This window comes from Cyanistes caeruleus, chromosome 4, assembly GCF_971803275.1.
Source record: "Cyanistes caeruleus chromosome 4, bCyaCae1.hap1.1, whole genome shotgun sequence".
Lineage (NCBI taxonomy): Eukaryota > Metazoa > Chordata > Aves > Passeriformes > Paridae > Cyanistes > Cyanistes caeruleus.
Genome location: NC_141704.1, coordinates 6333520 through 6356731, shown reverse-complemented (window position 1 = coordinate 6356731; position 23212 = coordinate 6333520). Strand labels below are relative to the sequence as shown.

Genomic DNA, 23212 nt, shown 5'->3' with positions numbered 1-23212 from the left:
TGCCAGGTAAGATTTGCAGGAGAGCTTTGCCTGATTTTACCATCCCTCATGGATCTTCCTGAAATGAGCAGCGTCCCTTTAGGTAAAGGATCTAAATTGAGTAACCATCCCTTTGCAAACAGATTTGTAACAAATAGCATACCAAGATGTGAAAGGCCAACTGCATCTCTGTTAGCACTTCAATCTGTTTCGATGTGCAGTTTCCCTTCAAGAGGATCAATGTCACATTTCATCAGAAAAAAAAACCCCAAAAACAAAAACCAAAACCAACAGCTCTGGAGAATAGGCAGTGTTAGATCAGGGCACTGTACTGAGATGCAAGGCATCCAGTCTGGATAGAAACTCCCTCAGGCAAGGCATGTTTGAGTTTGCCAGCCAAGGAAACAATCCCATTTCAGACACACAATCACAGTGGGAAAAAAAAAACCAACTCAGGCTGGTCAAACCAAAGGAGCTCAGAGATGTAAAGCAAGCAGTGACTTGCTTTATTCCCACCTGTATTACTTATAGTAAAGCCTTCAGAAAGATTTTTGTAACTTAAAGGTGCCAGTTTTAACTAAGGCTACCAAGTCCATTGGCAATTAGTTAATTTTCCGTTTATTCCAAGTATTGGAACAGTTCATATTCTTTCCAGGCTGGTTTTCCAGGCCTCCTTTTTTCTTGATGAATCTGTTTTTGTTAATAGTCAAAGAAAAGTATTTTCAGCTACTTGAGTTATTCGCCTCATAGTTTCCATCTACTCCCCACTCTTGATACACAAACACCTCCCTAAACCATCTCACATACACCTAATACTACAAACTTTAAAACTACTGTCAAAAGACAGCCTGAATTTGAAACTTGAATACTGTGCCTCAGCTTAAAATTACATTAAATTAGGAAGATTAGACAGAAGAAATTTGGGATGCAAACAGCTGAAATAGCTGAGTATGCTCAGCTGGCATTAATATTTTAGATCTTTGTGCAGCCAAACATTTCCTGCTTACGCCAAACAGGAAAGAGTCTGTTATAACAGTGTTTGGTATAAAACAGGAAAAAAAAAAAGAAATGAGAAAGAAAAGAAGAATATAATCTATTTCAACGAAAAGATTAGTTGATTCCTTTCATACCTGTTCAAAACAATTGCTTAATATCTAGAGGCCCACAATGTTTCATACACATCTGAAGAAATTCTGAACATCACATCCAGATCTAAAATCCTAAGACCAGCACAGTTTTGACAGAAACAGAACACCACAGGAAATCCTGAGACACCTGCAGTGCTTAAAAAAACCTTCTAAAACCTGCTAAGGAACCAAGCTTCAATTAGAAAAATACCCAGAGAATGTCAGATTCAACTGATTTATCAATCATTTGACAGCACTGAAGAATTAATAGGCACAATTCCATGGGAAAGAAGTGACTGGATGCTTCTCAAAAGAACCATGAAGGGCTCAAACTATTCTAATATGTAGTACAAAGGCCAGTGTAGCACCACTTGGGCCACAGCCTGTTAATAACAAGGCAGTTCTACTTGTCAGATGGGGTTAAAAGGAAAGCCCTGCATGCAGGAACTGTATCAGAACACTTATAAAAGCTTTAGCACAGAAGAAGTCAAGTACCTCTGACTAGATTTACAGGAAAAGGAAATGGAATGGACTGTACTGCTGTGTTACTGAAGCTGGAAGCAAGTGAATTACAGCTAAGAACATGAACTACTACACAGGATCAGACCAAAAAGCCCATTTAGCTCAGTAGCCTTCAGCAGCTATGAACACACAGGTCTAGGGAGAGAGGTTGGAGGGGTGTTGCTGTATATTGGATGGATATGGTTTTTTTCCTCCCCTAAATCCCTTCCAGTTTCCAGCAATACATGGCTTAGACTTCCCAGATGCATCGGCATCTGTGTATTTAATAGCCCTTAATGAGCTTTTCTAGCATGAATTCATCTTATTGTTTGAGCCGTGGAAATGACTGGCATTCACAGAATTCTGTGGCAGGGAGTTCCAGAGTGTAATTGTGTGCTGTGTCAAAAAGTGCTTCCTCTACAACCCACTATCTGATGGTTTTGATAATACCATTTCATTTGGTGAAGAAGACTATAATATTGAGTGTTGTTTTCTTCAGTTTATGAGCATAATTGTACCTGTGTGCTTCATAAGAGTAGCAAAGCATATAATCAATAGGTCCTAAGTGAGGAAACAAATTATCTACAAGTACTTAAAAGATAAACTAGATGAGCTAAAGTCATAAACTGACTAAATTACTCCTAACCTACTTTTAAAGAAAGCAAGCTGAATATCTACTTAAACTCTGAAGACATCTCTTTGATAAACAAAATTAGGCTGATCAGCCTATAGAAATGAAAGGGAAAAAGAAACTATGTTAGAACAACATAGAGAAAAAATTGGGAGACGTTTCAGGCAAAAGCCACTAAATAATTTTTATAAAAAATCAAATAATTTCACACCAAACTCATTTCTCATGAGAGGGTTATTAAGTTGACCAATAGGTGCAAGCACAAGGTGTCACATATCTTGATTTGAAACCTTTATGACACGGCCCCCAAAAATGAACTCACAGATGAACAAAAAAATGATGCTGAGATGAAGTTACTGCAAGGTACCTGTGCAATCTGTGATTCTGTCAGTTTAAGTGCCATAAAGAGGGAAAAAAAAATCTGCTGTTCAGAGATGCAGATCTCATTCTGGGATATATTAACCAGGGTGATGACATGACAGCACATCCTCATTCGGAACATAGAGTTCAGATTCAGTTGCTGAACTTTGGAAAGGATGCAGCCAAGCTGGACAGGGTCCAGAACAAAGCACGGAGTGCTGTGAGCTTAGCTGCACAGGAAGGCTCAAATAATGGAGGCTGTTACATTAAAAACAGGGGGGAATGAATGGGTGGTGGGCAGATACAGGCCTGTGTCCCTGTGTGTATTTTAATATATAAAAAGTTGGCCACTCATATAATCACAACCAATCTTCTCTACATTCACTGAAGGTGAGACAAGCAGAAGTTAGCTTTCACATTACAGAAACTTTAATGCAAGTATTCCATAAAAAGTAGTAGAATATATGAAGAAAACACTCTGGAAGTTCAAGAATGCCTATCATCATGGTTTAAAAAGCAGGTTTGTCCACCTGCTGGAATAATCTCTGTCTACCACATCCTGCTTTGAAGCACAATGATACAATTTGTGCACAGAACCCAAACTGCCTTCAGGATCTATATTCTCACTAGCACATTTTACAGTAGGATCATTCCTTGCTAGGAGTCAGGCACTCATTTTTCCAAGACACACTGCTTACAGGTCACACTAACATCAGTTTGAGGTGGATGAAGCATAGCATAACTCCCTTCACACCCTGTAAGGAACGGCTTCCACCTGCCCCAAGGCAGCTGTATCCATAAAAGCAGTCAAAAATTCTTCTCATTTTTTGTGTATTGTTATTTGGCAAAGTCAAACTGGACACGATGAACAGTCATGTTGTACAGTAAAGCCTGTGGAGTATCAGTGTCAAGGGGGAAAAACACATTAATTTTATGAAAGAAGTCTTTCTCAGGATTTTCCCTTGAATGTACCTGAGGTGCAGCTCAGCATTTAAAAGACTCATTCAAATTGTGAGGGAAAAATGTGGCAGTGCGCTAACAGACACATAATCTGTCCTTTTCCAGAACCCCCATATCCACACTAGATTCACAGTGGATTCTCTTCAGGGAGGCTGAGGTAAAGAGATCCCAACATGGCGCACTTAAGAATGCCAGGTCTGTTGCATCTGGATTATCTCTACTGATCCAAAAAATGATAAGGATCATAATAATGAATTTTTAGGCTATGAGAGATATCATAGCTACAAAACAACCAGGTCACCCCTGAGTTAACTGGCTGAGTGCGTGAAACAAAACACTGAGTCAGGTCATACTACTCACAGCATAGTTGCTCTTCATGTCTATGCAACCAATGTTCAGAATGTCACCTATACCATAGAAGGGATCCAGAAGTGACAAACCATCTTCAATGAGTGTTAGTCTTGTTAGAGCCAGAGAGGAAGCTTGTTTGAAAAAATAACAAATCAGAACAAGCAAAATCTCTTTTTTAGAGTCATGGCCTCTCCCAATTTAAGCCATATGATAAGTGATCAAATGAAATAGTCACTTGAACAAATTCTAGAGGTCACCACTGCCCCAAAAAGAATGGTAGTCAACTAGCATTAACCAAGGATCTGTCTGATCCAAAGTCAAAAAATAAAATAAAAAGCAGTGTGATCCACTAAGAATAACAAGAACTCACTATCCCTCAAAGCTATCACGCAGTAAGATATGTTCAGATACAGAAGGTACTGAAGTTGTAGCAACAGATCCAAGGCACCAACACAGCTCATTATTAGTGCAGTACCAATTAGCACAGCTCATTTCAGGAACAGCCAGTGCCTCTGCCATGGTTTTCACAGGTAGCACAATTGTCCTAGCACATTATTCACAATTAACTAAAGCAGTTACTCATGGCTGAGAATAGATACCCAGTCCAATTATCAGAGAGAAGCACTGGAAGAAGGATCGGCTTTAAGAAGCTGGTCTGTGCCTATTCAGTCAGTGGAACAAGACAAATTGCTTCAAAAAAGTTTTATCTTTGAATTAAGTGTCCTTAAATTGCTGCAATTGTTTTTCATGGCAAGTTAATTCTTTTACCATATGTCAGGCAGTGTCATTCCAGACTGGGTTTTGGAAGCTAGAATTGCCAAGAACAGAGTGTTTTTGTTTGCCCTCACCCTTGGAGGAGAAGTACAAATGACTCTACGCATCAAGAAAATACACTTGTCTCAAGCAGATATATGTATTCCCTCTTTGTTAAAAAGAACCCAAAATATATAAATTCATGTCCCCCTATGTAATAGCATTTATGGTTACTAACGTTCATGTGAGATGAAGATATCAAGGCATACATTCCTCCCATCTCAACTCAGCCTGCTGTGACAGATTTGGCAGAATAAATCCAGACCTGAACATCTATAAGTTCTATGGAAATACTCTTAAAATCAAGGCAGCATCTTGCTTTCCATGTAAAAAAAGTAAATTTGGTTTAGAGGCCTGCAGTTGTCAAAGATTAACTGAAAGCATCCCTATATAGGTAAGAGAAGCTGAGAAATCTGGCAAAATTAAACTGAAGTGATAACAGCTGACTGGAAAAGATCCCACATATAGAATTTTAAGACCTTTTTAGCACATGGCAATTGAGGTCCATCTCCTAGTCATTCCTAAACTGACAACCAGTTCCCAGCAAGCAATGCCAGCACAGACACACAGGATGCAGGACCTGCCAGGAGTCAGCCAAACCAGCTGTGAGCAGTCAGCAAAGGCTAAAGCCAGTCCAAGTGTTTGTCCCTATTATCACATCCCTGGGTTTGTTTGAATTCCACAGATGCAATACAAAGGTTATATTTAGTGACTAATGCAGTTTGACACTGAGAAGCTTAAGAGCCTGGTTTTTAACAATCAATAGGAAGAAACCTGCAGCAGCACAGGCCTGTCATAAGAAGCACTGTCACACTTCTTTCCTTTGCAATGCCATTACAAAAACCCAAAAAATCAAAGACAACCCTGACCTTTCCTGCCATGCCTTTAGGAGAACAGACCCAAGAAAATGATAAATGAAGAGGCAGTTAGGTCTTTAGCTTCTGTTTCAGGATCCAGTGAAGGTCCAGTGTGCCTGAAAATACATCCCCTCCTTTCTCAGAGCTGGCATAATAGAAATTCTTTGTCTACACAACATTATCTATCCCTTTCTTCTCATTAGGCCACCAAAGCTTCTGCATCTTCTGAACTTTTTTAACAAAACTACTGAAGCAAGAAGATAATGTCTCTAGGAGTATGTTCCAGCAATTTGGCAGAATTTCCTTCATGTTCAGTTTAACACAGACCCCTTCTTAAATTCAGAAACTGAAATTATGCCTGTATTGAGGAGAGTTTATATCATCCAACCTGTTACTCCACACATGCAAGTTTTTCAGCTTTATTGGACACGCTGCCTACTACACTGCTGGAAGATAAATCATGGAAGGGGATCTACGGCATCACAATTCAATTTGTTGATATACAATTCACTGTCTTCATGCATAAACTCAAACAAGACAAACAAAAGGCTCTGTGAACTGCTAATTCACAGGTCTGTTGGGAATTGCCTAAGCCTGCAGCCAACTTTTATTCCATCTATAAATTACAGCATTACAGAATAGGAAGGGATTCCAATTCTAGCTGATGCATCATCATATGGGTTATCACATGGCACGATCTAGTTGTACTAAGGGAATTTACGTCATTTTCTGACACAGCAGACTCGGGATGAGACTGTACAAACAGACTGACTTGTACATAGCTTTGTTATTCAATACTGATTTTTTCAAATGTCTAGTTGCGTGCCTGCTACTGCAGCTAAGAATAAAACCCAAGGAAACATGATTGACTATTGCTGTGTTAACCTGGAAACTAGTGGTAGAGTAATAAGCCAAATTAACTTGCAATTCTGTGTAAAATTAAGTTGTAATTCTCTAGCAAAGTACTATTTCCACTGCAATTCTCTAAAATTCAACCAGCTTTCATGAAATAAACAACATACATTAACTTCCTGAATCCAAATGGTGTACTTAACGTCCCCCACCCTGACCCTTCACAACTTTTTTCTAGAACAGATCAGAAACAGCTAAGGAACTAAATTTCATCATACTTGTTTTGTGTTTTAACTAGCAGCACAAGCTGAAGGATACAGTGTCATATTAACAGTATTTTCAGTAGAAACAACAAAAAAAGGAACAGCTTTAGAATTGCCTCCAGGTACCAGAAAGCTCACATAGTAGCACAAAACCATGAGTGTGTCTGAGGTATACAGATAAATACAGGTTTTGCCACTTACTCTTTCACAGAAAACTACCACATTGAAGAGAAACTATCAGGGAGGGCAGAGGGAAAGAGACAGAAAGCCTAATTCCACATTCAAGACAAGACAGAGATTTAGATTTCCACTTAGGGCAAGCATGTTTACCAGAGTGCTCTCTCCTCAATTAAAAATGGATGATTTTCAAATGGTTGGGATGATAAAAAAACATATGGAAGGAACCATACCTGCTTTCTAGGCTTAGCCTGTCACAGTACAAAGTGTACTGTTGAGTTCACTGCCTGATTCACCCTGCTAATTGGGAAAAATGCAGAAGTGCATCCTACCCCCTCAGTTACTCACTCACGATTTAAATGGCCACACACACTCATACTCACTAATGCGAGCACAGCTTTGTTTATGGTGACATATTTGTTACTCATCTAATTAAGGTGGAATAAGCTGAGACCTTTATTCAGTAGCGTCAACAAAGAGATTAAGCAAAAACCAGCATGTAGAATAACCACTATCCTTAAGTTTCTTTATGAGCTATTTAAGAAAACCATGGCAGAGCAGCCCTTACTGCCATTCCTGGCTCTCTGGGAGGAAAGGCTGGAGAGAAGCACTCTCCAAGCTCTCAATCAGACCAGAATAAAAAGCTGTTATACCAAAGCTGAGAAGTTATTTCTGGCCTTTGAATTTAACAACCAAGACAACACCAGCAACCACTTAGGATTAGAAATGGCAAAAATCAATCTTAATAAAACAAAAATTGTGTGACGTGAACAGAGCTATTAATGTATCATTAAGTGCAAGGCTCATTAAACACTTACCAAGGCAAGATTTCTGCACCTAGCTTGGCTGCCATGATTCCCCACACTGCCAGCCCTTTCCATGCTCCCATGCATGTGCTCTGGAGAGATTTCAGATGCCATTTCAGGAGAATCCACCAGGAGATTCCTAGGCATCACACCTTCTTGACTTACTGATCCCGACGCAGCACAGAATGCCATCAGTTGTTATGTGGGGCTGCTCGCTTTATTCATGTCTGGAAACAGAGAACAATTTGGTATGGGGTTAAATCTGCTTGTTAAAACACTTGAAAAAGAATGGAAAATAAATGGAAAGAAAAGACCTCACACAAGTTAATAAAGAGCATATCTTTATGCCCTGAAACACATGTACTGCTTTATGGGCATCTTTTAAAAAATTGGTTTTGTTCAAAAAGATGACTGAAAATCCAACATAGATAGGTTCTGTACCCTCATCTCTCGTACTTCCAAACCAGATGTCTATGGACAGTTAAAAGCAAGGACCCTGAATATATCCTTGTCTTACAAATTCAGTTTGTGTTTTCCATTATGGTACATCATTAACAGTAGTAAAATCCCACTGGCTGAGATACCAACTGATCCAGGTCAAGTACCTTTATCTTTATTTGGTTTTAAACAAGAATTCCATTTATGGGATCACATGAAGGAGACAGAACTCCATTCATTTCCTAACACTGCTGCAGTTAACTTGTGCTACTGAAGCGGCTCTATGCCACCTGCTTCTGGTGAAAGATCCACAAGCAGAACTTGGTGTCATTTTTGCACCAGCACATTACAAATTGAATTTTAAAGCTTCAAGAGCTTTTATTTCACTCAGCCATGAAGAAACAGTACTTGCACATTTGGAAGATACTTACTGAAACAGACATATGCACCAGCACTCACTGGAGCAAAAGCTCCTGGTTTTTTAAGCTTTCCCAATGCCCAGTTCTGTAAAACCTCTGAATTGTCGTCAACTCCCAAAACACTTTGGCAGAACTTTTTCTTTTATTCTCAAGGACATAAACACAAAAGTCATCTCAGTACACTAACAGCATGAACAGGGGGGAAGGCAAAACATAGAACCTAGCTCATTTCTCACTCTGATACATTAAACTATCCTTTGCAACGAGAAATTGCCTTGCTTGCTAACAGTCCATTTTCTCACCCATCCTGCCTGTGACCCGTGAACAGCAGTGACACATTCCTCAAAACAGCTGGTTCTGAGGTGCCAGGTTATATGCAACCAGCTGGGAAATGGACACCATTCCCCTGACACTGCACAAATTAAATGAGATGTTCCTGCTTCCCAAGTGCTTCTCCCTTTATTATGGCTCAAGAGGCGACATGAGAAGCAAAGTCAAGCCTGCATTTCCAATTCAATTGGATTACTTCTTCTTGCTCCCCACAGCTGTGGGCTGAGGGCTGAGAAACCAGAGCCTTCTGGTAAGCTGATTAGTATTTCATAGCAGTAAGATAACATCTGCCAATACTGAGCAACAATTCCATCCTGCTGATCTCTCCTCCCAGGAGAGGGCTATGACATTACCAGAGGTGCGTCGCCTGCGCCGCAGCACCAACGTGTCCTGTGGGAAAGCTCCCACACAATGAAGCCAGGCTGCAGTCCAGCAAGTCTTGGAAGCACATCCACAACCCAGAGCACTGGGCTGCCACAGCAAAAACACCTCATAGCCCTTCTTATGAATATTAGGTCTAACAATCAAATTTAGCCTTATTTTTACACAAAAAGAACATTTTTTTTTTGTTTTCCTGTTAAGAACTTTAGCTATGAATGATACAATGCATCCTTAGGATAATGGGATTTAAGTGATGCCCAGGGAGGTAGAAACATGCTCATGGTCTTGGTTTTCAAACCCTCAGGACAGGCAGACACAGGAGCACTGAGGCAGCTGCTGTACCTTTGGCTGCAGAAAGCTAAACAGGAAAACAGCAGTCCAAGCATGGAACATATCCTGCAACAGCAGCTCCATCTACAACAAACCCTGTGGTGCTGAAAAGCCACACACAAATACATCTGCACAAGACAATATATGTAATTTTTGGAAGCCAAACATTATCAGTGAAAATCTTGACTCTGAAATCCTACACATGAACAAACATACACAAATACATATATAATTAGGCAAGACTGTCAAGAGAATCTTGACACCTCTGAAATTCACAGCAAACTCTCACTGACTTCAGATTCCATCCTGACAGTCAAGGTGATGGTCAGGTGGAAGAGAGAGACCAGCCAGAGGCGAGTACTTCTACTGACATTCAACACAAGGCAAATATTTCTCTTCAGCCCTTTTAAGTTGCAGCATCAAATTTTTATCCAGGTGTCCCCAGTGTAACCTGAATATGCCATGTTTGTTCAGTCTCCCAGTGATACTATAGACAATTATGAGATTTCTAGAATTACACTCAAAACTGTGAACATTTTATGGACTATATTATGAGAGGTCACCGCTGCAGATAACAATAGATATCATAAATAAAACCCACATTCAAAAACTAACCAGGAGAAGATATTAATCAATGCACCCAAGAAGGAAATCAAGAGGTCCAAATTCTGAGGGAGAAGTAGTTAAGAGTATTGTTCTGCTTTCTCCAACAGCAATACCTCAGTTTAACCAGGACTAAGTTCATGGTAGGCTATCTGCATTCAAGACAGCAGGAACATCCAGATTCAGCAGCAATAAACATTAAAGCCATGAATTCTAAATAAGAACAAATAACTCTGCTCCCAGCAAGGTCCCATTACTCATTCTGGAGCTCCAGTTCAGATGTTTCACAAAGCTGCCGAACAATGACTAAAGGCAGTGAATGTGACTGGTTCAGAGAGCCACCCATACAAGAGCCAGTATCAAACATTACAGCACCGGTCCTGCTTTTGTGTTGGAAGCTGTGGCTTCTTTGGGAGTTTTACTCATTTCAGAAAAGCTTGGGAGCTGTGCAATGGCCTGTAAGCCTGCAGAAAAAGCGTGGGGGAAGACTTTTGTCCCCTTCTACCTTTTACATCATCTTTAACACATCAAAGGTACATGTCAGTAAAATCATGACCCACTCATATACCTTGTTTCTTCTCCCCTTTGCTGTGTTTTTTATGCTTTGAGAAACTCCTGCACCTTGGTTCAGTGTCTAGAGCAGCTAGAGCTGACACGAGGCTGCCCGGCACTGCTGCAATACATACAGCATGTTTTACAGACAAATTCCTCTCCTAACCATGGTTAACACTGAAGTCCCTTCACTCTTTATGTCATCGCTATTAAATGAAAGACTTTATAGGTTTAAGATAGAAATAGTCAAGAATCTAATGAATTTCCAGACCCCACTGTTTCAGTAGGATTGCCAAGCTAACAAACAGGGTTCAAAAATAAGGTAACCTTGCTCAGAGAGAGCAGAAACAGCAGCATGACAGGCAGCTGTTCCTCCTGACCTTCAGAGAGGCATTAAATATGAAAGTTGCTTGCAATGGGATTTGTTGTTCAGTCACTGTAACTGGGTATTTTTTAGCTTGGTTTAAGAAATGTGTGCCTGTACCATTAGGGATAAATAATTAAAAAAAATCAGACCATGACACAGGAGTGCAAAAGTGTAACAGGAACAATTTATTTGGGAGAGAGGATCCCAGATATTAAACCAGAAATGCATCTTAGGGCAGTGTGATTCTATCATCTGAAGTGATCGCTTCTTGGTTACACTAGAGATAGCCTTTATGAGATATTTAAAACAATACAAGTCACATATCATCCATGTTTTTCAGAGAGTAGAAGGAGGAAATTGAAAGATTCTGAAGTTAGCACTGAATTTCACCTCCGAAGATTTAATTTTGCTTTGACAGAGGCAAATAATTCAGAGAGAATGTATTAAGTTGCCATCAAAGATAAGGTGAGGTCTGCCCTTTCCAAAAGGATATTTTTATAGTTTTGCTGACTAAGGTTACTTCTTCACTGAAGCTCAATGTTAGCATTTACAAGGGACTGTTTCTATAGTAGCAGGAGATTGAAAGAATTTTTTATTAACACTCCTGTTTGAAGACTAGCTTAATAGGCAAAAAGATCAATCCCACAAAAGTGCAAGACATTTAAATGCTAAAAATCAACTGCTACGTAAGCCAGGAGCCAAAAGTCAGCAGACAGCACCAGGCCATTAACTGCACAATATACTTAAGGTGAGTTGACAATTTTTAGAAAATTGTCATGCATTTTTAAAAGGGCACAAGATCAGTCTGTCCCTTTCACTATACATACAATTTCTAGAACACTCTTTGATGAAACATTTCTCAAGATAGATTTTTAAGCCTCGTTGTACTCTGAGCATCACACAGACTTTGCCTTTTTTCTTAACCAGCGCTTTCTCAGTGATTCAATAGAAACAGAAGAAGTGGCCAGTGAACTCCAAGGTTGGTTTAATCTGTCAGCTGTGCACTGACATAGCAATGCACACACTCAGCTCTGCACACAGTCACCTTGCACTCCATGGTGGCGATTGAGTTTGGAGAGTTAAACATCTGGAAACATTCTGTGGTCTTTAGAAGTGTTAGCATGGGATGGGTTTTATAGAAATGATGGTTCAGGGGCAGACTGGAGACCTTTATCAGCCTCTGACAGTTGGCAGCAGAGCAGCAAAACAAGACAGAGGAGAGTAGGAATTCATTCAGATTCCTGCATGCTGTGGTCAGGAGACCACAGGGCTTCCCAAAACAAGCCAGGTATTTGTGTCTAATAACCTCATGAATTTTTCCTTGTGCTTAAGTGCTCCTGCAACATACCTTCAAACCAGCTGTACAAGACCAGAGCTGAACAAAACCAGCTGGCCCACAACATGTATTTACTTAGCCACTGCTGTTCCAAACTCCTCAAAACTAACTGATGGTTAGTTCTGATGGACACATTTCCTCCATCTGAACAGGGCTATCAGCAACTGAATTCTTCTTACCTCCTTCAATGTGTGAAATGCTGAGTAAATCCTTGAACTTTAGGGGTAACCCTACTCTTGTGATACACAGTAAGGTTAAAGCTTTCTGGTAGAAGAATAGACTAAGTAACAGTACTGCCTACAGAGGCCAAACCTCACAGGCAAGTTGACTAATTCCAGGAGTACACAGGGTGAACTGACGAAGTTTTGCTGAACACATAGAAACCCTACAGAATCAGACAGTAAATTCATAAGCTGCTCTTACAGAAAGAAACAAAACAAAACTGAAGTAACAATAGACAACAGCTGATGTTTAGGAACCAAGGTAAACCAAAACTGACCAACATGGTTACATTCTGACACTTTTCCACATCATAAGTGTAGAAGCTTGTGATAACACTGAATATGATTCAGTCTTTACCTGCTCATGAAAAATCCTGTGTGTTCAAAACAGTCATGGCTATTTAACATCCAGTAACCTGGAAACATTCCTGCCCTTGTTCAGAGAGGGACTGCCACCACAGTATGGCCAGACTAATAGAAATGCTGACAATTAATAGAAAAAAAAAAAAAAAATTACACAGAATCTCTGACTGCTAAATGAGAGCCAGGCCAACAGCATTTTATAGACACTTCCTTGGACATCAATACTGATCTGCAGAACAGGTGACAAGTTGGACTGAACAGTGTTTAGCCAAGCATGAACTCAGGGGGCTCTCATGGCAGCCCATGACAGATATGCATCTGTATCAAAGTAATTACAGAGTGACAAGTGTAAGTCTCCCAGAATTCAATGTATGCAACCCCAATATTTTGTTTTAAACTTTCTGGTTTCTGTGGCACACTTGTGACAATTCAAACTTTCCTCTACAGGCTGAGGAGCTACAAAATCCGTTAGTTTTAGAGCTAAAAACAAAGATTCTCTCAGTTCTCTAAATCTGGAAGTCAGAGCCTCAAGAAACACACTGAATGTCATTCATACAACTTGCACTAGAATTTGTGAGAGCTGCCAGCAGTGAAATAACTAATCCTGTGTACATACATTTTTGAAAGAACTAGATGGTGTACATACATTTTTGAAAAAACTAGATGGGCAAGACACCAATTCAGTAAAACTTAAATCTGTCTCACTTCATTAAGACATTCCATCACATGCTTAAGTGTTTAAGTGAATTTGATCTCAAATTAAATGTACCAACCACTTAAAAAGAAAGGAAAAAAATCACAAACCAACATTTTCATTACCTAAGTAATAATTCAATTACTACATTGAATTCTCCAAATCATGCTTTGCTCAGAAACAATGCCTAAGGTCACACCTTTGGCCACGTTAAACCAAGCCTGATGATACCAGAAAATGGGGATTCTATACTGTGCTTCATTCTAATCTGGTCTTTCTAGATTTTCAAAACATCCTTTTGACTGTTTTGAGACCCTATGCTTTAGATACTTTGTTACATACAACCAATTCAGCAGAAGAGCACAGCTCACCACTGCCTCATACTCCTCTCTGCAGTGTTTGGGAAATGCTCCTTCTTTTAAGGCAGTGGAATACCAGTACAGGATTTGATGATGCTAAGCACATTGGTCCACCCTCAAGACAGAATTTATTGGGGTAAAATAAGGCATCTGTGATGCATACCCCCAAACATCTTTGCCTTTTCCCTTGCAAATAAACTCTGTTCCCAGTTCACTACAGCCATTGGCTGGATTTTGTTGCCCAAAGTGAAGGCCAGTGGCAAAGGCTCCTATACAACACTGTGGATTAAACCACCAAAGATCCCCGAAGCGCTCACATTTCCCACTCATTTAAAGCAACAGAATCCCTTCCTGCCCCAACTAAAAATAAAACTACAGCCAGTGACAAGTAGTTACTGTTCTGTAGATTAAGGTCTCACCTAAGGATAACAGTAAGGCTCTCACCAGTATCTCCAGTTGAGATTTGATGACCAGTAGCTGCTCAGTGGGAGAGCTATGTGTGATACCCAGAGCTGCCTCACCCAGTCCTATATGGGGCTTTAAACACATCCAGGCGATGGCTGAGCTCTCCTCTGACTTCAAATGTCCTTATGCAAATTTCAACAAGGAAAGCGTCTCATTCTTTTCAAGTTACTCTTTTTAAATCTCCCCTGTTAACATCAGGGTGGTGCTATCTGTGACAGCCAACACTTTAGAACCATGAAGTGTACATAAACAATTTCAGGCACAGACGCCTCTGTAATTAGTCAACTTCTGTCTTGTTACAGGTGCAGCATTGCTGGGGTTTAGGGTTTCATTATGTAACTGCTGCTACAGTCATAGCAATGGTGAGCCAAATCCTGTTTTACACAGTATTTAGGATAGCAAGAAAATTTTCAGCCCTGGTACAGCTGTGTCACAGTCTCACAAATGGATTTTAGGCTGCTCTCCTATATTTCTTTTTGTGACTGCTGTACTAGTGTGGGGAAGAAAGCAGAGGACATCTGAGCACAAAGCATGGGTGTTTACTTTAAAAATGAACTAATTTTAGACATTTCATTCCTATGCAAGTGCATAAAGGTCTGCCTGCCCAAGGTAAACAAAGCTGAAAACAGCACTGTCAAAACAGCAGGAGAGTCTTGGCCCTAGACATTACTTGGTACAGGGATAATCCATACACACCCAATTGAAAAGAATATATTTAAGCAGTTAGTTATATTGGAAATTAAAATCACTTGCTTTTATTTTTTAATTAAAAAAAAAAAAAAGGCAGGGGGAGGATTTGGTAACAGTAACAGCCTGTCTGTCTGGCTTTGAAAGCCACATTCATACGCTCATTTATTTTCATGCTCCAGTATTTCAGAAGGTCAGTCAGCCTGAGACTTGTCAACTGCTCAGGAGTTAAGTTGTTCCAGTTACTATATCCAACCAGCAATCCGTCTGCCAACATTCTTGGTTAATATTTCTCTCAGAGGCATGCAGAGAAAAAGCAGCTATAACTAACAGGATGAGAAGAGTTTTACTACTGACAAAACAGAGATGTAATATAAAAATCTCCCTGTTCCTTTCTAATGCCAGGTATTACTTGAACTTCTAGTCATAAAATTTCATTCTACTCATTTATTCTCTATGGTAAATTCCCCAAACAAATCCTTGATAAGAAAGGGACTACTGGGAAAATCCATTTCTGAGAAGCAAGTAATATCTTCATTCTTAAGAACTCAAGCAAGCAACATTTTTTTTTCCCCTTTTATTGTTTAAACATCAGCTTCCCCCTTACACAACAGTAATTCCTCCAAAGGAAGGAAAAAAGCCACAATCATAATTCTTTAAAGTAGCACCTGAACAAGGAAGGCCATCCACAATGCTGCATTAGTCAAGAATCTGTGACAGTCTGAAAAATAATATCTAATTAGCATAAGGCAGAAATTGCAAAAGCTTTTAAAGCTAAGACTTCTGCTTTAGGTTTTGAAAAGAAGTCTTTCCTTCTGTGTCTTTCATAAAAGGGAGTGGAAAGGAAATAACTGTTACACTTCTGATACTTGTTATATCTTATCCTTGAAAAATATTTAGAAAGATATGGAAGAGGCTGTCTTATCTCTTTCCTATTTCATCTGCATGCCTGTTACCACAGGAATCATCTCTTGCTACACCCATGCACAGGACCAAGCACAAGAGAGCTCCACTTCCAGCAACCTTCTCTTGCTGCCACACTAAAACAAAAACTATTCAGGAAACATGCCCTTGAGATCCTGGATTACTGAAAATCCCAAGGGTGTTTTTAAGGCAGTGCTTTCTCTTTACCCGCACTAAACCTCGCCTGAACCACCTAAGATTAAGATCTTAAGAATCACCAGCCATCTCATGCTTACCACCTCCAATTGGAAAAGGTACCTGACAGAAGGAAGGGGAAAAAAGTATCCTGAAGTAGAATCTGTTACTGTTTACACCAACAGCTTTTCCAATGGCAACTCTAAATAGCAGACAGTCGGGAAGCAGAGGAGACACAAGGCAGCTGTTCCTCATCACCCCTAGTCAGGCAGGAACAGCACACATCAAAGTTTTACAGGTATGAAACCTTTGCTTAAATATATTTTCTTAAAGTTGCCGATTAGCAGAAGCAAATTTTAGGCTATGCTAGGGAAGAACAAGAAATTCACAGGGGTAAAAAACAAAAAAACCTAAACAACTCAGTAGTGGGAAGCCAAGCCTCAAACACAGCAGGGCAACAGTTCGCTGATAGCTTTTCTCCTCCCCGCCTGTGTACCTAAACTAACCCAAGTCCAAAGCTGCTCTACAGGGCTGTGCCGGTCCCTGTCCTCAGTCCCGCCCGCCGCCCAGAGCCCGCGCAGCGCACGGAGCACCCGGCGCCCCGACCGCTGCTGCTCTTGGAACAGGAGGGAAGAATAATTAAAAATCCATTAGTGAGTAATAAGAGCAACGCCGAACCATTCCCGTGGCGGGCTGGCAGGGGCGCGCAGCTCCGCGGCCTCTCCCCACAGCGAGACCGAGCCGGGGCAGGCGGAGCGGCGCGAGCTCTCCCCCTCACGCCAGCGGACCCGACAGCCGGCGGCAACGAGCCCGGGAGCCGGGGGGAGCGAAGACCCCCTCAGCCGGGGGCTCGCGCAGAGCGAGGGGAGCCCCCCGAGGAGGGGCGGAACTTACCGGCTTTGGGGTCCGCGCCTCTCCCAGCCGAGGGCGGAACGAGTCCGGGCGGAGGGCGGGCAGGTGGCCGGAGCAGCGTCGCGGGCTCCGCCGAGCTGCCGCCCCGAACTCATGCGCACTGCGCCGGCCGCCACCCACGGCGGGCGGATAAAGCGGCCGGGCGGTGGCTGAGCCCGGCCCGGCTCCGCCTCGCCCGGGCGGGACCGCCGCCTTTGTCCCGGCGCTCGGGGCAGGGCGTGAGGAGTCTGCCCTTCTGAACGGCAGTGGCGGTGCCGTGTGGGCTGAGGGGTTGTGCGGCGCCCAGTGTATTGGAGCTACGAAGCTCGTCAAGGGTCTGGAGAATCTCACTTGTGAGGGAAGAGGGAGATGGGCCTGATCGGGAAGAGGTGACTGAGATGGGATCTCATCAATGTCTATCACTATCTAAAGGGAGTTGTCAGAGGGTGGCTCAAGCTCTGCTCGGTGGTGCCTCTCAGTAGGCAAAGGGCAGAAACTGATGCCCGGGAGCTTCCACCTGAACATGAAGGAAGAATTTCTGTCCTGTGCAGTGGCCGGGCACTGAAACAGGTTTCCCAGAGAGGATGTGGAGTCTCCCTCACCGGAGATATTCCAGAACTGTCTGGTCAAAATCCTGTGCTTCACCACTGTGGTCCCTTCCGACCTGACCGGTTCTGTGACTCTGTGTCCCTCCACTGTTTGGGGGACACGGTTCTCCATAGCCACACTGTGAGGGCTGAGAGCTGGGTGCAGTGGGAGAGGGGGGACAGTGACACCTTTGGCTGCCTCGGAGAACCCTGAGGTAAAACCTGCTTTAATCATGTCCAGGAAAGTTGTGGCTGCCCCATCCCTGGAACTGTTCAAGGCTAGGTTGGATGGGGCTCTGAGCAACCTGGTCTAATTGAAGGTGTCCCTGCCTGTTGCAGGGGGTTGAGACTGGATGATTCTTAAGGCTTCCTTCCAACCCAAACCTTTCTTTGATTCTGTGCGGCGTAAATTTTGTTGGATCTGGTGTCTGAGGGGCTTGTCCCTCTGCTAAAATAAAAATGGTGAAGGTAATGGGAAATGGTGAAGGTAAAAGAGCAAATGACTTTCACAACTGCCTAAGTCTTCTTCCTCAGTGGGGAAAAGGTTTACATGCCTTGTTAATCTGTGCCACCCATATACTTAAGAACTCAAAAACAAATATTGCTTATTTGTACTCTTATTTATTACTAATATATTGTCAGAGTCACAGGTATTTATCAGGTGATTGTGTCCTCTCCCTTCTTCATTGTGCAAGGCCATGGCAGCCAGCAAATTAACAGTTTGACTTATATTACGCTGTAAAAATTTCAAGCTGCTCTCAGAAATCATTCTTTTTCACCCATGCTGTGGTGGCTAAAATACTCCTAATGCAAGAAGTACCTCAAAGTGTGGAAGATGGAAACATTTCAAAAAGGTGTGGCCCTACCCAAATAAATGGCGTAACAGAACAGGGAAGGGGGAGCTGTACAATGTGGGTCAGTGAGGGTCAACAAGGTAAGACCATTCTCAGTCTGTAATTATTTTTTTTTTTCAAGTAGTCTCCAAAAGCTACAGGAGTAGTGTCCAGGAGAAAAGCAAATTATTAAGACTCCAGTTATACAACAATTATGTAGTTTTTTGTTATGTTAAAGTTGGTGCCTAATCTAAGATGTTTGGTCATTCTACAGCCAGGAGAGAGAAGGGGGCTTTCCACCAGCTTAGGAGGCTGGACAATCACATTGTGATAAAACCTGTCTAGTGGTTGTAGTGGTGAAGCCTGACTAGAGTCCTGTGTGTCTCTCTTGACTGGGGGCCCAGTTTAGAGCCTGCTGATGTAAGGCTAAATGAATCCCATCTTTCTCTTTTATTCTTGGCTCTGGCAACAACTTGGTACAGGATCATATGCCTGCCCTGTGTAACAACTCTTACACAACAGCAGAGGAGAGGAAAGCTTCTTATTTCATCAAGGAGCAAAGTGGGAATGGTGTCAATTGCATATAGCATGGACACCCCAGCTAAGGAGAGCATCTCTGTTCTGTGAACATTTAATTCAAGAATATACTTAAAGGCAAGCAGGTACTTTACAGATTTTCAGTGTGGGAACATCAATACACAGAGAGGGAGAGTGCTTTGAGATTCACCAAGATAGAATGTTAAATAATTTCAATATATTATTTTTACAATGTATTATATGCTAATTCAACCTGCCTGAGCTGAAGTTCTCCTTACTAAGTAGGACATCATTCTGAGGAAGATTTTACAGTTCCAGGGCTTTATCAGCTCCACAGTGTTATTTTCTTTATTTCTTGATTTACTCTCATCACCTTGTAATGTCAGGTGTAGTCTCACATTAAAAATGTGCCCTGTCAACGTTTTTCTATCCCAGGTGAGTCCAAAAGAGTTTTTTGTCCTTTTAATTATCATTTGCATGTTTTTTCCCCTCTTTCCTCATTCTTCAGCATTACTGATTACTAATATTACCAAGTTTATCCTAGGAAACCAACTGTGTGTTGACACATTCTGTCCTGAAGGTGGGGAAATTTATGGAGCACAGTTCCAAGTACACAGCCCATTACTGTGTATTATAGAGAACTTCCCTCCTCTGCTCAGTGAAAACTTGTTATACCAGTTTAAAAATATGTCAGGTATGCATCTCCTTCCTCCAGCATTAATCATTAATTAACATGTGATACTGACATTTCTGGTTGCTACTTAATGTAGCAAAACTGTATTTTATGTGCGTTTCTAATTTCTTCTGTCATCCTCCAGTATCAGTGGAGGGTGACACATCCAGCTGTCAGTGTCAGTACACTGGTAATGCTGCCCAAAACAGAGCCATGAGAAAAAGGCCATGTTTATAAAACTCCTCTTGCCAATCTGACTCCTTTGCCTAGTGTTACAGGCCAAAATTCATGTTTCTTCGCACAGAATGTGCTTATTGTATTTGCTACTTCAAATAGCTGAGTAGGCACACTGAACTAAGCAACTGTGATCAAAGAGGATCTTATTCACCTGTTTTGGACTTTCTTCAAAAACAGTTTTCATTTTGGGTCTGTCTTTTTCTGTGTATGCGTCCTGGATTTGATAAGAATTGGTAGAACTCAGCGGTCAGAAAGAAAGCATAGACTGATGGGAAGCTATCTGTTATTTACTTGAATTTCAGTAGGCTTAGAAAGCTCCACGGTTAAAGTTCAGAGCCCCTTGTGTGAGGCAAGTGTATGTAACAGGCAACAGATAGTACATATATATTTCCCTATTTTTTCTAAGATAGGAGATAACCATGAAAGAAACAGAGTTTAGCCAAAGTGAAGGTCAGGTTACATTTACAGTCATTATGGTTGACTTAGTGTTGTGATAAACATGGTATTATCATGACTTGTTATTTGCATAAGAGTGGCCATAGGAAACCTCCAGACAAGAGCATGGCTTGTTGTACAAAGTACTGTGCCAACAGTAGGTCACTATTATTGTTTACACTCAGTAATCCCACACAAAATGTGTTCCAGGACTGATTCATACAACTTTTCCCCTTGATTGACCACTTCCTTTTTTTGGCAGGGCACTTACAGCCAGAGCCAAAGAAAGGCTTCACAGCACTCCTTGCTTTTCAGTGCCCAGCTGGCAGAATGCATTTCCAAGCAATAAGATAAACTTACAGTAACCAAAACTTGGGGCTTTGCCTGTGACTCAATAGCAGTCACATATCCCAGCCTAGATGACACTGCTGCCTCCCTCCTGCCAACTCTGTGGCTTTTGTTTTGTGGTCAGGCAGGTTTGTGTAGTGAAACAGCTTAAAACAAACAAGACAAGATTGAAAGCTCCTTCCCCAAGTTTGCTGATGACACTAAACTGGGTAGTAAGGTGGACATGTGAGAAGAGACAGCAGTCTTGCAGAGACACCTGGAAGGGCTGGAAGAGTGGACTAGCAAGAACTGTATGAGGTTTATTTAACAAGACAAGAGGCAAGGTCCTACACCTGGGACAAAATAATCCAAGAACCCATTAGAGGCCAGGCCATACCTGGAGTACTGTGTTTGGTCCTGGTCTATGCAATTCAAGATAGTCAGATTGGAGAGGGTCCAAAGAAGGGCTACCAAGATGATCAAAAGGCTGGAGAGCCCTATGAAGAAAGACTGAACCAGTTAGGTCTTTCCTGCCTGGAGACTTTGGGGAGACCTTATCAGAATATTCCAGCATTTAAAGGGTTGCTACAAAGAGAGTGGAGGCTGTCTCTTCTCAAGGAACCACATGGAGAAGACAAGTGGCAATGAGTACAAATTGCTCAAGGAGAGGTGTTATCTGTATATAGTCACTCACAGGAACAAAATCCCCAAGGAGCCAGATAGAGCTGGAGGTTTTCAAGATGTGACTGAACAGGGTGCTACATAATCTTGTCAAGGCTTCCTTCTCCATGAAAGACTGGACTTGATGATGTTTTGAGGTCACTTCCAGCTTGGGATGTTCTATGATTCAGTGATTATTTCTGGGAGGTGCTCATATTTTTTTTTATTTTTTTTTTCCCCAGGTGTTTTTGCATTTGGTTTGGACTGAGTGCTGTGGGACAAAAACTTAAGTTGAGGGAGACAGATCTGAAACCAGATCCACTGCTGTAGGGACAGGAATGTCTTTGAGCTGCAGAGAGCAACTTCCATCCCTCTCCTGGGTGATCAGGGTCCATGTGTGGAGAGTGTGATGAGTTTGAACAGTCTGGTTGTTGCAGAGACAACAGAGTCTTCTAGATGGGCACTTTCTAGACAAGATTGAGATACCATCACTTACTGTGAGAAACAGTCAAGATAGGATCTGTGGAGAGCAGAGGCAGTCGGTATTTATTTGGTACTCTTTAGGAACACCTTTAGCGTTTAGCCCTGTTTATGACTAAGCTGGAAAAATATCTAATTTCCAGGCAATGTTATAAATTGTTATAAGTTAATTGAGAAATGGCCCTGTGGCTGCTGTGGTTCTTTGCCTGTACAGAAGCAGAGCTGGAGGCATTGTGAGCTGTATTTATTAACATCTCTTCAGCCTTCCTTCTGCCCTCTGGATATGCAGATTCCCTGCTGCCCCTTCCTTCTTCAGTACTTTATCTCCTCCCTGCACTGCAGTGCTCACTGTCCCCAGTCCCTTCTGCTCCTCCACTAGCACCCTCACCCCACCCCTGCCTCAGGACCTACTCTTGCTCCCCCGAACTCTCACTAATGCCTCTGTGGTTTCTTACTGCTTCTCTCTCCATGAAGCCATGCCCCTTTTCCTTGTCTGATTTCACAGGCATACCAGTGAGTTGTCTAGGAAGCCAGACCTAATTTCTCTCCTCTCCTTACTTCTGGTGTTAGTGCACCTCACTGGTGAGGCAAGATTTACAGGTATGAGGAGAAGGCTGCAGAGGAAGTTCCCTAATGAGTTGTGCTGCTTTCAGGCTTTGTCTGCAGTTCACCTGGGGGGAGAGAAAGGGGAGCTGGGGTGTATTTTTTAGATACTTAGTATTTTTTTGATACTTAGTATTTTTTCTATACTTCATATCTCACTTTCATTTAAATTCTAGTTTCGGCTCCTAAATACTCTATTAGATCTAATCTTTCATCTTTTGCTTCAGAGCAAATACTTACCTTTTCCTGTGTTTTGTTTAGAGGGGGGTGGGACAGCTTTCTACTGGTGTTGCAGTATCTGGTTAAAAGTGGCCCGATTTTAATAGCTGTTCCTTGGCTTCTGCTATTTAAAACATATGTTTTTTGACATTTAATGATAACTTTGTTCTTCCATACGTCTTAATGAGTAGAAACAACTGGTGATTTTCCAGTGTGAATGTGTTTGAAATTAATGCAACTTATTTTCCTGTGGGGAATGGAGACATATGTCATTGAATTGAATTGAATATTAATGGTATTATTTCCAAAGAAGAGAAGTGCAACTAGAATCAAAGAAATATAGAAAATTATTTATTCCAAGTGAAAATAAAATATATATCCTTGGAAATAAACCTATCTTTTAAAATTGC

General features: G+C 41.5%; 1 protein-coding gene and 1 long non-coding RNA gene across 3 annotated transcripts in view; one reads left to right on the top strand and one right to left on the bottom strand.

The window, feature by feature from the left end:
* Window positions 1-17440, bottom strand: part of PROSER2 (proline and serine rich 2) — a 24560-nt gene extending 7120 nt beyond the window's left edge. The window contains exons 1-2 of the mRNA XM_086886513.1: window positions 17215-17440; window positions 7690-7904 (exon numbers count right to left, since the gene is read on the bottom strand). Of these exons, the coding sequence (XP_086742639.1) occupies window positions 7690-7869 (180 nt within the window). The 5' untranslated portion in view covers window positions 7870-7904; window positions 17215-17440. The remainder of the gene's footprint in view (window positions 1-7689; window positions 7905-17214) is intronic.
* On the top strand, window positions 17050-23212 carry LOC147653403 (uncharacterized). 2 transcript variants are annotated; one of them, XR_015286073.1, is made up of 2 exons: window positions 17050-19862; window positions 21743-23212. It is a non-coding gene; the product is annotated as an uncharacterized LOC147653403 (long non-coding RNA). The 2 variants fall into 2 exon arrangements; XR_015286072.1 differs by having other exon boundaries at window positions 17196-19862; window positions 20776-23212.